Source organism: Condylura cristata, unplaced genomic scaffold (assembly GCF_000260355.1).
Source record: "Condylura cristata isolate star-nosed mole 26May11 unplaced genomic scaffold, ConCri1.0 scaffold00012, whole genome shotgun sequence".
NCBI lineage: Eukaryota > Metazoa > Chordata > Mammalia > Eulipotyphla > Talpidae > Condylura > Condylura cristata.
This window is the reverse complement of record NW_004567113.1, coordinates 22,673,500-22,688,281: the sequence shown is the minus strand read 5'-3', so window position 1 is coordinate 22,688,281 and position 14,782 is coordinate 22,673,500. Positions and strand designations below refer to the sequence as shown.

At 35.1% G+C, this 14,782-nt stretch overlaps 1 protein-coding gene across 1 annotated transcript in view; it reads right to left on the bottom strand.

Annotated features, from left to right (window-relative positions):
- Window positions 1-247: 247 nt before the first annotated feature.
- LOC101632492 (transmembrane protease serine 11D) overlaps window positions 248-14,782 on the bottom strand; it is a 35,208-nt gene continuing 20,673 nt past the window's right edge. Inside the window, exons 5-9 of the mRNA XM_004681462.1 lie at window positions 14,575-14,732; window positions 10,522-10,699; window positions 5,838-6,097; window positions 4,635-4,777; window positions 248-409 (exon numbers count right to left, since the gene is read on the bottom strand). Coding sequence (XP_004681519.1) covers window positions 248-409; window positions 4,635-4,777; window positions 5,838-6,097; window positions 10,522-10,699; window positions 14,575-14,732 — 901 coding nt within the window. The remainder of the gene's footprint in view (window positions 410-4,634; window positions 4,778-5,837; window positions 6,098-10,521; window positions 10,700-14,574; window positions 14,733-14,782) is intronic.

Sequence of the window (14,782 nt, the reverse complement as noted above, 5' to 3'; positions counted from 1 at the left end):
GTAAAATTATCTCTGTAACTTATCGCTGTTTTCCTGATACACACCATAGTACTATGCAATAGTCATATGCATTTTTTCTTGAGAAATAAATACCTGTAGTAACAAAGATTAAATGTTTGTGAAGCCATATATATTATCAGGATGTTAAATTGGAACATTTCAGCTTCTTTTATGGATAAATAGCAAAACTTTGGGATTATATACAGGCACACTTCATAGACTTTGCAACAGAGGTACAATTATTGCACTAGATTCCAGTTTGTTGGGTAATCCAGTCTCGGTAAAATGTCACTCGAGTGTATACTCCTGGATTATCTGGCAGACCACACTGATAGCCCCAGCTTACTATCCCCACAAGGAACCAATGTCGCCGTGAATCTTCTTGTACTAGTGGGCCACCAGAGTCACCCTGAGGGAAAGAGAATGATTGTTTACTTAAGTGTGAAGACAACCCCAAACAATTAAGGAGCTTATTTTTATAGCATTAGAAGTCACATCCATTAGGAAAGTAAAGTCATTCTAGCTTATTGAAATACATACCCAGTCATGCAAAAATGACTAAAATCCTGTACTACACAGCTTATTCCCTCTCTGTGAGAAGCACATTTCCCAGACTTGACTACTTCTCACCCCAGTTTTTGCCTTCATCAGCAAGTCTCCTCTGATTTAATGCTTCTTCCCATTTTCACCCTTTCCAGTTTTTTGGTTAGGTTAGTTTTTTACTGCTGTGTTTCACATCCTGTGTGTATCTCTTTCACAGCTTCTTCGTTTTATACATGCATGTTGAAGTACCTGTTTGAACTTCCACTGAGCAGCTCCTCTTGTTCTAATAGCTACAATTTTCTGCAATACTCATTGCATTTATGATGCTTGCTCAGTGTCTGTTTTTTGAGGCTGATACTGTAATATCCAGGAGGGAATGGGACATATCTATTCCAGATTCCTCTGCATTCTAATTTTCCAGCCCAAAGGCAACATTATGAAATATTTTTCCAGTGGGTGAATTTTAGAAGTCTCACTTCCTTTTCATACTATCCTGCATGATGTCTGATGCAATGTATATCATTAAAAGAACTATTTTAGTTATTGATTGAAAAAAAACATGACAATGAGCAAAACACTCTTTTGAAATACCAGCCCTTTTTAATAACCAACAAATAACTCTATCTAATAATTTAGTTGGGCAGATAAATTTAGTACATCTTACATGCTGTATGATGGGTTAAATATGTGGGTCCTAGAGTTGGGTAACCTGGATTTGAATCCTCTGCTTACCAGGTAGATGACCTTCAGAATCTACTTGGTAGCTCTCTGTGTCTTAGATTCTTTACCTGCAAGTACTGTTTAAATGAGTTGAACACACAGCCTGCCGTATCGGTTGTACTAATAAGTCAGCTATTATTTCCAAATGTGCTTCTAGACAGTTTGTGTTCATTTGATTGCTCTGAGTAGCTGATTCTTCCATACCTACTTAATTATTGGGGAGATGGGTCAGTGTGTGAATCACCAGCTTGCATCACAAACACTGTGTGGATCTGATTTGCACCTGCATCATTATTTTTTAACTTAATGTATTTGTTACTCTTTAAGAATTAACAAAGTATATTTTACAGTGTTTTGCTTATTTTTGTCTACTCTAGATCCTATTCTGGGCAGAATTCACTGTGGATTATTTTATTTGTCAGGCAAATGGTTTGTCTTTGATTGTGACCTTGTCTTGACAAAAGAGATCGTTGAACTTGAGTATATTACAGTGGCATGAATTGTTATGTATTTGAAAACTGGAATTGCTTAAGTGAGAACAGAATGTTAATTTGAAATCTAATCATGTTATGTCAATTTTATGCTATACATTATATATTTATAGTTTGTGCATATATAAAACTATATAGTTGTGCATACATATACATCCATATTTGTGGCAATTTTTTTCTTCAACACTGTGACAGTGCTAATATCCTTCTAATACAAGGTATTATAATTTTTCCCTCATTCCAATGGGCAAAAAAAGATATGTTAATCCATCATGTGCTTAATGTTTTACATACACATACTATACACACATCACAGTGAATCTGTGGAGAACTTAATTTTCAAAATAAGTCATATAGTACCTAACTGTTATTATGAAATTATATGAGCAGTACGTCATTTCACTGAAAAGATTCAAATTGTACTGAAGGATATATAATAAATATAAAAATCTGTCTTTGTTTCAATAGTATTGTCATTCTTTTTCATCAAGGCATTGACTATTAACAGACTTGTGGTTGTGTTTTCAATATTTTTTCATGTAAAAATATATTTTTGCATATAAAGTAATACATGTCATTTTACATAACATAATTGAGTTCTAGTTATTCTTTTTTGCCTTTGACAAAATATTTTGACATATTTCCATTTCAGTGATACAGAGCTATATGATGACTCATACTATTCAGTCATACTATGATGTGACTATTTTCCTAATGATAAAACATAGTTTTATTTCTATTTAAAAGTGTTCAGTAGCTAGACTACTGTCTCACACTAGGTACAAAAACCAACTCAAATAGATAAAAGAATTGAACATTAATCCTGAAATCCTACAATAGAAGAAAATTTAAGCAAAAAACTACATGACGTACATCTCAGCAACATCTTTAAAGACATATCCCCAAAAACAAAGAAAGTGAAGGAAAAGATGAACAGCTGGTATTGCATCGACTAAAAGCTTCTGTACAGCAAAAGAGACTGTGACCAAGACAGACCCTCTGCTGGTTGCGAGATTTTTGCACACAATCTTACTGGCAAGGGATGGATCACAAAGTTCTACAGAGTTGATACGACTTGATAAAAACAAAGTAAACAGTCCAGTCAAAAAATGGGCAGAGGAGCTAAAAAGACACTTCTCCAAAGAGGAAATGCAAATGGCCAACAGGTACATAAAAAAAATGTTCATCACTTGTCATCAGGGAAATACAAATCAAAACTACAATGAGATGCCACCTTGCACCAGTGAGAATGGCACATATTAAAAAAGCAGGCAACAAATGTTGCTGAGGATGTCTGTTTTTATGTCAGTACAATACTGTTTACTATAGTATGCTTTGAAATGAAGGAATGGGATGTATTTAGCTTTGTCATTACACTGCTTTTGCTCTGGGGTCTTTTATGGTTACATAAGCATTTTAGGATTGTTCAATTTCTGTGTTAAACACCATTGGTATTTTGTTAGAGATTGTATTAAATCTGTAGACTGCTGGGTTGGGCCCTCCCTGGTGGGGCAATGGGTTAAAGTGCGGCACTGCAAGCTAGCAGCAGCTGCTTCAGTGCAATCTCAACCCCTGACCCTGGAGGTGACCCACATGGTGCCGCATACCTCTCCTGGCCCGCCCACTGCTCCCCTCAGCAGTGTACCTCATAGTTCTGCTCCCCACTCTGTCTCTGGTGAAACCTATCACTGTCCCTGCACCTCTGGCCTATACCACAGTTCTGTATGCATAAATAAATAAATCTTTAAAAAAAAGATTACTGGGTTGTATGGGACATTTTAACAATATTAACTGTTAAGTTTAGAAACTGAGTAAATTAATATTCATGTTTTCAATTTTTTTTCCCTAAACTTTTAAAAAATTTATTTATGCATACAGGACTGGGGTGTAAGGGTGGTGAGAGGATTCAACAGAGACAGAGTAGGGAGCAGAACAGGCAGATGGACGAAATACACTGCTGAGGGGAGCAGCAAGGGTCAGGAGAGAGGTCTGCGGTTCTATATGGTCACCTCCTCACCTCCAGGGATGGGGATCGAACTCTCACTGAAGTGGTTGCAGCCATGCTGGCTTTAACCCATTGCTCCACCAGGGAAGGCCCTCATGCTTCAATTTCTTTCATTAGTATCTCTTTGTTTTCAGTGTGCAGGTTTTAGACCTCCCTGGTTAAATTCATTCCTGTTTTTTTTTTTTTTTGATGCAATTATAAGTGGAGCTGCTTTTAACTTTCTTTTTCTGATAGTGTACAGGAACACAACAGATTTTTTCAAATGGATTTTATATCCTACAGTTTCACTGAATTTGTTTATTCTGACAGCTTCTTTGATCTTTACAGTGTTCAATATGTACATCACTCCTTCAGATGGCTGTGTCTGTTCTAGTTCTAGAGACTTTCTTAATATGTTTTCACTGCTATTTTTTCCCATAGCAAGTTTCTCTGTATATCTCTGAGAGTGGGTAAGAATTTCAAATTTATTGTTTACTTTTGTGATATTTGGTTGAAAACTCACACCCCCCATTTATGTTGTATAATTGGGGGGCCTGTTGTAACTCATGTAACTAAGTTTACACACCAATTTCTATGTTCAATAACTATGATTATCTCCCCATTTTATAGATTAAAAGACATTAAGAAATTCAAACCCAGGTATGTCTGGCTCTTGAGCTTGGATGGTTAACCACTCTGTAATTTGGCTTGTCAAAACTGTTTTCATTATAGATCAACTTCTAAAAGAATTTTATATGAAAATCTAGATCATCAATTTTTAAGGGAGCTGGGCTATGTGTTATAATTATAGCACCTCTTTGCCTTTCACCATATCACATGGTAGTAGGTGCTTGTAAACCTGGATGATGACAAAGATAACATTGCCTTGAGCTTACTTGGCATGCATCCACTCCTCCTTCAGGTACTCCAGCACATAGCATTCCAGGCAAGATGGCTCCATTGTAACTATTTGGTGCATTACATGCCTCGTTACTTATAATGTTTACCCGAGCTTGCTCCAGCTCTGTAACTGTGCTGCCTGGTAATACAAAAGTAGAAAGAAAATGGACTTCAAGATGTATAAATGAATGACTATGGTGAATATGGGAAGAAATATTCATAGTTAGGTATTCAGCAAGTGGGAATATTGAAGATGTATTTTAGGAGTTTCTTGTCAGCAGATTTCCGTAGTAGAGTAAAGCAGGATAGTGGATAACCCTCTTACACAGATCAGTTCTCTGTCCCCTCCCTCTCCTTCAGCTTTGTAATGTCCCTTAGACCTTAAAAGGAAAAAAAAAAAACAACACCCTCTTTAAATTGGTAAGCTGTATTTAAATTACCTATGGATTTTCAGTTAAAAATTATATGTTGAGTAACTGTAGTGATAAAAGTGGTATCAGTCTTTTTATGACTAAAGCATTTAGCATATACTTAAGTCCCCTTATAAGAGCACTTTTTTTTTTATTAAATTTAAATAGTGCACCACATTACTTTGGGTCATGAGAACAGAATGAAAGTCTTCTAGTATAATGAAACCTCTATATTACTCCTCACGAGACAATTTGCATGGTGCAGAAGTTCTTAGTGCTATCCTTCTGTTGTGTGGTGCACCCTCTTATTTCCTCACTGGCCCTATTTGCTCACTCACATTGCCCTCATTTTCATTTTGGTCATCAAAAAACAAGTGTGAGCTGTGCTTATGTACTCAGAACCACTTCCTCTAGAGGCAGAGTTTATTTCATCCCAGAATACCTTAAAAGTTTTTGCTAACTTAAAGAATATTAACACACTTAGAGAACCAATTTCAATACTATTTTAAAGAATATTTTTTTATAAGGGAGTTATTTGTGCCCATTTTATCTGACTTATTGAAGAAATCTTCTGTCTTCATTGCTTTCTTTCGTATTCCCTTGTTCTGGCATTTTCAAATCCCTCAGTTTCTGTGAACATCATTTTTGGTTTGTTGAGGAAACTGGTATAAGTCCTAGACTGAAGTGCATATGGGATTGTTCCATCCATATATCTGCTTTATGTACTTTCTAATGTAAATAATGACATAATCACAATTCCTTTTGTTTGTTTTTTTCTGAGATACTCACCACTATATTTTCGAGATCCCCATCCTGTTACATAAGCAGTAGAACCAGGCAGAATATTCTGGGTAGCCATTGGGAGACACACCGTATGAATATTTTTGCTAAAGGTGACACTTGTGTCAAGTAACATAACTGCAATATCATTTTCATGAGTTGCAGATTTATAATTGTTATGGATTATAATAGTCTTTACTTTTCTTCTTTGTTTAGGAAACCTTGTGGAAATACCAAAGATGACTGTCCATTGACGAGGGTCAGAGTTGCTAAAAAAAAAAAAGAAAACATATGAATAGTGAATCTGTATTTCAAGTATTTAGATTTTGAATCTGCTATTACCCTCTATCATATAGAAATTATTTGATCAATTGTTATTTAAATATATTTCTGTATTACACAGGTAGAAAATAAGTCTACACAGACACAATAAATAATCAGTTGTCTAAAGAAAAGTAAAAGATTTTGGGGCCTTCCCTGTTGATGCAAGGGGTTAAAGCGTGGCACTGTGAGGTGTCCACAGCCATTGCAGCATGAGTTCAATGCCTGGCTAGAGAGGTGACCCTCATGGCATACCAGACCTCTCCTGTCTTGCCTTAGCTCCCCTCAGCAGTGTACTCCAGTCAGACTGCCTGTTCTGCTCCCCACTCTATCTTGGGTGAATCCTCTCACCCTCTCAGCCCTAGCCTGTACCCCAATTCTTATATGCATAAATAAGTAAATTTTTTTTTAAAAAAAGGGAAAGATTTTAGAAAACATACCTTGAAATTTCTTTGTGTTTTTCTAGTCCAGTGAGGATAATGATACTCTTTGATTTCTCCTCTTATATACCTTCCAGTTCAAGTAACTATGAAGTTTTATAAAAGGTCCATTTTTTAAAAAGATTTATTTATTTATTCATACAGAACTGGGGTACAGGCCAGAGATGCGGAGGGTGAGACGATTCACCAGAGACAGAGTGGGGAGCAGAACAGGCAGATCAATGAAGTGCACTGCTGAGGGGAGCAGCGGGCGGGTCAGGGGAGGTCTGCCACACCATGTGGTCACCTCCGGGGCAGGCGGGGATCGAACTCATGTGGAAGTGGCTTAAGCTTCTTAGTGCAGTGCTTTAACCTGCTGCGCCACCAGGGAGGGCCCAAAAGGTCCATTTTAAACTTAACAGATTTCATCTGAATGCTTTTTCCTTTTCCTGCCTTTAATCAATACTTAAATAGTAGTGACAACAGATACTTTCTCTTACTAATGAATGATTTTTCTGAAAAAAGTTTGATGCCTATTAAGGATTTTGGTACATATGCATGAATGTGGATATATGAGAAAGAGCACATACGTATAAGAGAGTGAGAGGGCAGATGGGGTAATATAAAAAATAAAGCATTATCTTTGTAAATGAGGAGTTGAGTATTTTTAGCTAAATTCATTAAGTAGACCAAATTTACCAAATGGATAAGAGACCATAAACAATAACTGCAATGTGTAGCATCTAAATATTTTTAGACTATCCCAAAAAAGTATCTATAAACCAACAATTCAAAAATACCTTTATAAAATGGACAAAGAATTTTAGTGGAAATTCATGGAGGGTGAAGCCTAAACTGTTAAAATATAATATACACACTCACATGAAATGATACTTAAACTTTAATAGTTTGAGAAATGGACCTTATAACAATGATAGACATCTCCCATATATTCATAATAATGACTAAATGAAAGAGAATAGCAAGTATGTGTGAGGAGGAGATACTTGAATTCTTCTGTATTACTGATGAAGATGCAAACATCTAAGTGTTTCATTGTGTTTAAAAGACTTCATATGCACTTTTGTGTATATATTTCTGAAGAGTTCTTGAAGGTTTATAGGCAGGCATATGAAGGTATGTATGTGTTTGCATGCACACTTATGGGAGTGGGAAGTTGGAGAAACCCTTGGATGACAGAATATGGTGGTAGAATATGGTGGCTAGAGTAAATGGTCCAAGCTAAAATTCCTAGAATCACCAAGATCCCTATCACGTTTTTCACAGAAATAGAACAAAAAAAAAACCCTAAAATTTAGGTGGAGTGGCAAAATACCTCAAATAACCAAAACAACCATTATGGTGACAAACTCCAAAAATCTTCCTTTTCCCATTTTTCTCCCTACCTGCCTCTTTCCTTTCCATTAAGCAGAGTAAATACATGGCTTTAGACCATTTACATGTAGATTTAAATCTTGGCTATGCCATATATTTGCAGTGTTATTTCTGATTTTCAGTTTATATGTAAAATGTGATCAATCCTCTTAAGCATTTGTATTATTTGATACAAGTAAAATATATCAAGCATGGTGCTTGTTGCAAGGTACTCCATGAAGGTGACAATTATCATTAGTTACAGTTCAAGTAACTGCTTCATAGGAAGAATTGTATGAGGCTCTGGAATAAAAGCATAAATAATCTTGGCCTATATCCTTGAGCAGCTGTATACATTAATGGAGGAGACTAACAAACAATCACACGTTACAGGGACTCCTGTTAAAGACAGATTGGCAATTTTCTGAGAATTATGTGGGGGAGGGAAGAGAGCATCTGGGAAAGCTTGGTTAAGAAGGTAATAATTCAATAATCCTCAAGAAGAGGATTACTTCTTTGTGTATTGATGTAAGAATGGTCATGCCCCAGAGGTCCTCATGGATGGGTTCTCAGTGGCAATCGGGTCTACAGAAAGGGTGCCACACAGAATTTTTATAGTTGGTCAGTTCTTGTGGATCAATCGTGATAGCAGAAGAATTTAAGGAAGCAAAGTTCAAAGATGTTCCAAGTCTTTAAAATCATGGATTCCTTTCATAATCATTGGTTATATTTATTGATTACTTTCATTACAGTGAAATCCTTCCCTTTTAGTAATAGGGTCTGGATATGTCTTAGAACCTAGTACTATTTCTACTTTATCCTTGCTTATACTAAGTGCCTGCTAAGACTAGGTTTTTGTATTTCTAGGATGATTAATATCAAATTACTGCCATTGTAGGTTCTTTGGCCTTTTGTGAGTCAAAGAAGATTAAAATATTTTTGTGAATTAATATTGTTTATTGTGTTAACTACCCTTACTAATGTCAATCTAAAAAAATTTATTCACACAGAACTGGGATACAAGCCAGAGGTTCAGGGGTGGTGAGAGGCTTCACTAGAGACAGAGTGGGGGGCAGAACAGGCAGATTAATGAGGTACACTGCTGAGGGGAGCAGTGGATGGGTCAGGAGAGGTTGCCAGCCATAAGGATCACCTCCGGGGCTGGGGATCGAACTTGCACTGAAGTGGCTGTGATTAGTTTGCAGTGCTGCATCCTAACCTGCTGCGCTACCAGGGAGGGCCCTAAAAAAGAAATTTAATTATTCTGAGACTGTGCTTCAGAATAACTTTCAGATTAATTCATTGAATACAAAAATATTGAGCTATTAAAATTCCATCAGAAAATTTTCAGATTAATTGGAATTTCGTGACATTTTTGCTAAGAAACCATACGCTAGTCTTGTTAAACTCCATCTTCACTTAAAACTTTTGTGACTGATATGTATTATCAGGTAGTATCCACAAATCTGTGGATTGTGAACTGACGATTTTGCAGAATTTCATGAGGAAAATGGAGAGCTGGAGGGATTTTAAGGAAAATGGAAAGCTGGAGGGATTTTAACATCTCAGGAAGAAGAAGATTGGGCAAGTTCTCTTAAGTGGGAAAGTGTATATAGTATTAAGGGGAAGAGAAAAATGGTGTCCTTTTGGAGCTCAAGATTCATACGTTGAGAAATAAGTGTGATTGATGTGACTGGAGTGCTTCTTTTGGTGGAGAATAGCTTTTCAATGTGGCTATTGTAAGAATTTGAGAAGATATGGTCAGACACATTTATGTTCAGATCATGAACACTTTTCTGAGTTAACTTTTGGGCTTTTCCCAACAATTTTAGGCATCTAGGATGCACCCTTGATAAAATGGGTCTGAACCTTCTAGGTTGTAGTCACACTGAAGGCTAAAGTTCTAGTATGAGTAGTAGGTCCTTTTTTTTTCTTATTGAAGGCTTACTGAATTTTCACACTGAAGGGCTAAAGTTCTAATGTGAGTAGTAGCTCCTTTTTTTTTTTAAATACCAGTAAGATAAGTTTAAACATCCTATCCTCTTCTGACTGTTTATTGCTCTGTTAGCAGAAGGTTTTAGTCATATCACTGAAGGATTTTGTATAAGTTATTTAAATTCATTTTATTTATGTTTTACATAATTATTTCATGCATGTCTATCCTGGTATTTCCCTACCACAGGCTAACATAATATAATGTGGAACTCACAACAATTTATCTTCACATTTAACATATGTTTAATTGGTACATTTAATCCTATTAGTAACACTAAGGCATAAATTATATCCTAATTGGAAAAAAGAGTTATATTTATGGAGCTTTCATGACCAGGATTTAAATTAAATAGTGGCAGATAAACCTCTGTTCTTTATCATAATATATCATTACCTGAGACAGAAAATAGGAGTACATGAGCAAACTGAATGAGAAAATTTATTTTTACTCTTAAAGGAAGACATTTGCATTGTATTATTGCTGACTTAATTCAATCCTGTTCAGTCCTGGTAGCATGGATGGAATCCTTGTGTATATGTTTCTCTTGGTTATTCCCAGATTAGTAGGTAAACTGTGGCCTCACCTTTTGAAGCAGTGAGCAGCTGTCAAGATCCACATGTTACTGATCAGGATGCCTCCACAATGGTGAGCATTTCTCAGGTGTAGACTAACTTGCCAGGGCCAGTCTCCTTCCTCAGCCTTTGTGCCTCCTATGATTCTCTCCTCAGACAATGTTATTAGGTCCGAACGTGCCCCACATGCTAATGAGAGAAGGGGATTATTTAATGGAAAGATCATGATGCGTTTATATTTGTCATTTATGTCTTGTATATATTCTTCTCCAGGAAATACTAGTTTATCCAAAATCATGATCAGTATGTTACACTTTTAGAGTACATAGTGACTACTGTTGCTTACAGACTACACTGTGCAAACATTTCTGAAGTTAGTTGGTAAGTTCTCTTCAAATTCTAGAGATTAGATTAGTGTTGCAAGTACCAGCTCAAGAAGCAGGCTCACTGGGAAATGTCTATAATTTACCTGTGGAATTACAACTTAGGCATCACCCAAGCACTCATTTGACATATTACTCTGGAAACAACCTAAGTGTCCATCAGTGGATGAATGGATCAAGAAGAATACATACCTATGTACATATATACACATATAAATATATATTCATTCATTCCTACAGAAAGCAAATCTTGCCATTGCAACAAGATGGATGAACATAGAAGGTATTGCTGTAAGCAAAATGAGCCAGACCAAAAAATAGACCAAAAAACACTGTATGGCATTCTTTACAAATAGAATGTAAAAGAAAAAGTCAACATAGTGTTGAAAGTGGTTGTAGCAAAACCTTTCAGATATAGGATGAATAAGATCTTAGGATCTAATGTATAATATGGTGACTATGATTGATAATACTGTTGTGTAACTGGTATTTGCTAGAAGAGTCGAAATTAAATGTTCTTACCAAAATGAAAGAAGTGGGGGTGTTATTAGGTTTGGTGACAGATGTGTTAATTTACTCGACAAGAATTTCTTCACAATCTATACATATATTGCACTGTGAGAAAGAATATTTTTAAAATCTTATTTTGCCAATTATACTTCAGTAAAACTGAAAAAAAATTACTCAAGTCTGTACTAGATAATGAACCAGAAGCTGCATTTTAGCCCCAGTTTTACTGGGGTAAAAAAGACAAATATATATATTAAAAGTATATGATGAGATCACTTGATATATATATATATATACACATATAAATATATATATATATATGTACCTATAGATATATATGTGCATTTATACATATATACATATGTTGTGAAATGGTTACTCAGATCAAGATTATTAAAACATAACCATCACCTTACATAATTTTAACTCTGTGTATATGTGGTAAGAACACTAAAGGTTTATTCTCAGCAACCTTCAAGTATACAGATTATCAACAAGAGTCATTCTGTATGCATTAGATCCTCAATAGAAGCTGCACTTTAATGACTGATTCATGTGCACATTGAAGCTGGAGTAAAATCTCTGTCATCAATAAGACTCTAATGGTACTGCAGTTCATCATGGTGCTTCAAGGCCACCTCCATAACTGACTGCTATCAAGTGGACCCTTGAAAAGGAGAGCCCACAGAATATTCTGGAAGGGTGATTGAGAGGTTTCTAATTATCTAGATAAGATTTGTTTAAATGTCTTAAGATAGCCCATGAACATTTTAATTAAGCTAAAATTCCTTGCAATGGGCTCCTCACCCACTTCCCCATGAGTTGTTTCTCCTTATTTAGTCTATAACTGAGAAACTGGAGGTAAATCACCAAATTCTGTTGTTGGGCTGACTCCATTATATTCGTGACGCCGATTTCAATAGGTCCACCATGCAAAAGCATTTTTCAAACATGCATAGGGGAGGAGCAGATTTCCATTAAAAATACAAATATAAAAAAAAATGGATCATTCAGGTCATTTTGCTGCATTCTCCAAATAAATTTGCTAATAAATTACTAGAAGATATTTTAATTAAAGAGTCATGAGCTAAATATATAATGAAGTCAAAAAACATCCAAGATAAGCATACTTTAAGAATGTGAGGCCAGTTTTTGAGGAATACTGAACTATTTCTGATTGCTTTCTATTAGTAAAAGTAAACTTTGGTTTACATTTCTGCTACGTCAGCCCGAGTGCATGTAGAATAGCATTGGAAAGTAATGACTCTTTAGGATGTAAACCTAAAGTCAACAAGACTTTTTAATAATTTTTTTATTGTGACTTTATGGTTAACGTAAATAAGTGGTTTTGAGATCTCAGAAGAATGTTGTGACAACATACATTTGCAAGTGTATAAAAATGCCACAGAAAAAAGACATGAAAAACTTCCCAAAACTGCCAAGAAAAATTGATGAGGTCAGTTAGATCCAGAGTAGAAGGAATACCTCTGCTCCTTCATCATTCTACAGGAAAGGGGAACCTAATCAGTATACTCCATAGGTGAATCTGATCAGCATTGTCTTAATCCAAAAATCCACATGAATAAACCAAGAATAAGAACACTAAATTAGTAAACACCACCTTGACAAAGAGCACAAATAACTTGAACATTTACTCTTAAGGTTTCAGTAAAGAATATTTATGTATAATTTAAACACTTACTTTCAGAGAAAATATTTGCTGTATCCTGGTCAGTTAATGCTGGTGTTAAAAAAAGAAAAGTGAAAATAAGTTCAATACAGTAAAGACTTATGTAGATTTTTATTTTTTAAGGCATATATATGATTTCACCTTAATTTCTTAAAGTGTAATTTTCAGACAAATATAACCAGAATCACTTAGAGGGCTGCAATGATAGTTTTCTAGGCCCCATCCCAGAAATGCCAGAAGTTTCCTTTAGTCATAGTCCCAGAAATCTTTCCTCAATTGGTTACAAACACGAAATTTAAATTCTAACTTAAAAAATTCTTAATAGATATTTGAAAGATATTCCTGCTCTTAAAATACTGTTTAGTGGATGAACAGACACACAAGCTAGTCACTGAGATGTGGATGTGATAAATACTATGTTAATTTTTTATCTATCTATATAAATCTATCTATCTATATAATATTTGTATTCTACTGATGTTATTAATGCTGCAAATATAACAGTGAACAATATAGGAAGTTGATCCTCATATAATTTACATATAGAAATTAATCAAGGAATCATTAAGTGCATAGTGGAGAGGAGAGTTACTCTGAGAGACTTACAGATTTTTGGTGAGAATTAACACTTGCACTGTATTGTAAGAAAAAATATTTGCTGTATCCTGTTCAGTTATTGCTGGTGTTAAAAAACAACAACACTATTTTGAAGTCTTAAGAGGAATTTTCAGGTAGAAAAGGTGAAAAGTCATTTTAGGTAGAAGAAATAGTGGGTACAAATACAAGGTGTAAGATGCTTGCAGTGTTCTGAGCATTAGCACAGAGTTACATGAAGGAAGATGGTGGGAGAACACAGAAAGGGAAAATGTTGGGGTCAGATAGTCTTTTCTGTTTTGAAGTCTGCTTATCTGCAAGTCCTCCAGCTGTCTGAAACTGAGTAAGACCATATTTTATCCAAAACTGGCTACATATTTTTCCTCCTTCCCCAATGACACTATGTCTACCAGTAGCTAAGGCTCATAGGTGATCCCTAACTTGTCCTTTACTGTCACATCAGTACCTTATCAGCCTATAGATGTTGTAAATTTTAGTCTCTGACTTTCATTTGCATTAACCCTATCTACCTCATCACTTTGGCTACTACTTTAGATTATGCTTTCATTATTTGACACCTAGACTTTTCAAATAAACATCCACCTTGGTTACCTGCCTTCATTTTTTGGTACTTTTCAATTCATTTATCTTAGTATATGTGCTAAAGAATTTTTAGCCAATAAAATTTACTATATGAATGGTAAATGACTCTTAAATTTTAGATTGGCTTATATTAGAAGGTTATTTGAAATCTGGTTTTTAACAATTTTTCATAAAGTTTGACTCCAACGAGAGAGAAGTCACTTTCTCATTAAGTTAAAACATGAATTAGAACTGGTTAGGTTATAGCTACATTGAAATAAAATGATATAAAAAATGGTACTTGCGTGTTAACTCAGTTGAAGGATCTATTTCCAAGTTTCCAGAATTATTCAGTAATTGGTGTAAAATAGATTCAATTCTGCTTTTCATTGATACTCCATTGTTATTTCTACTGAATTTAAATTTCATAATAATCTCTGCTATGACACCACTACCACCTTGCCTGAAAAGCATAAAGATAGTTTAAAGTATTGAAAATTAAGATAATTTTTT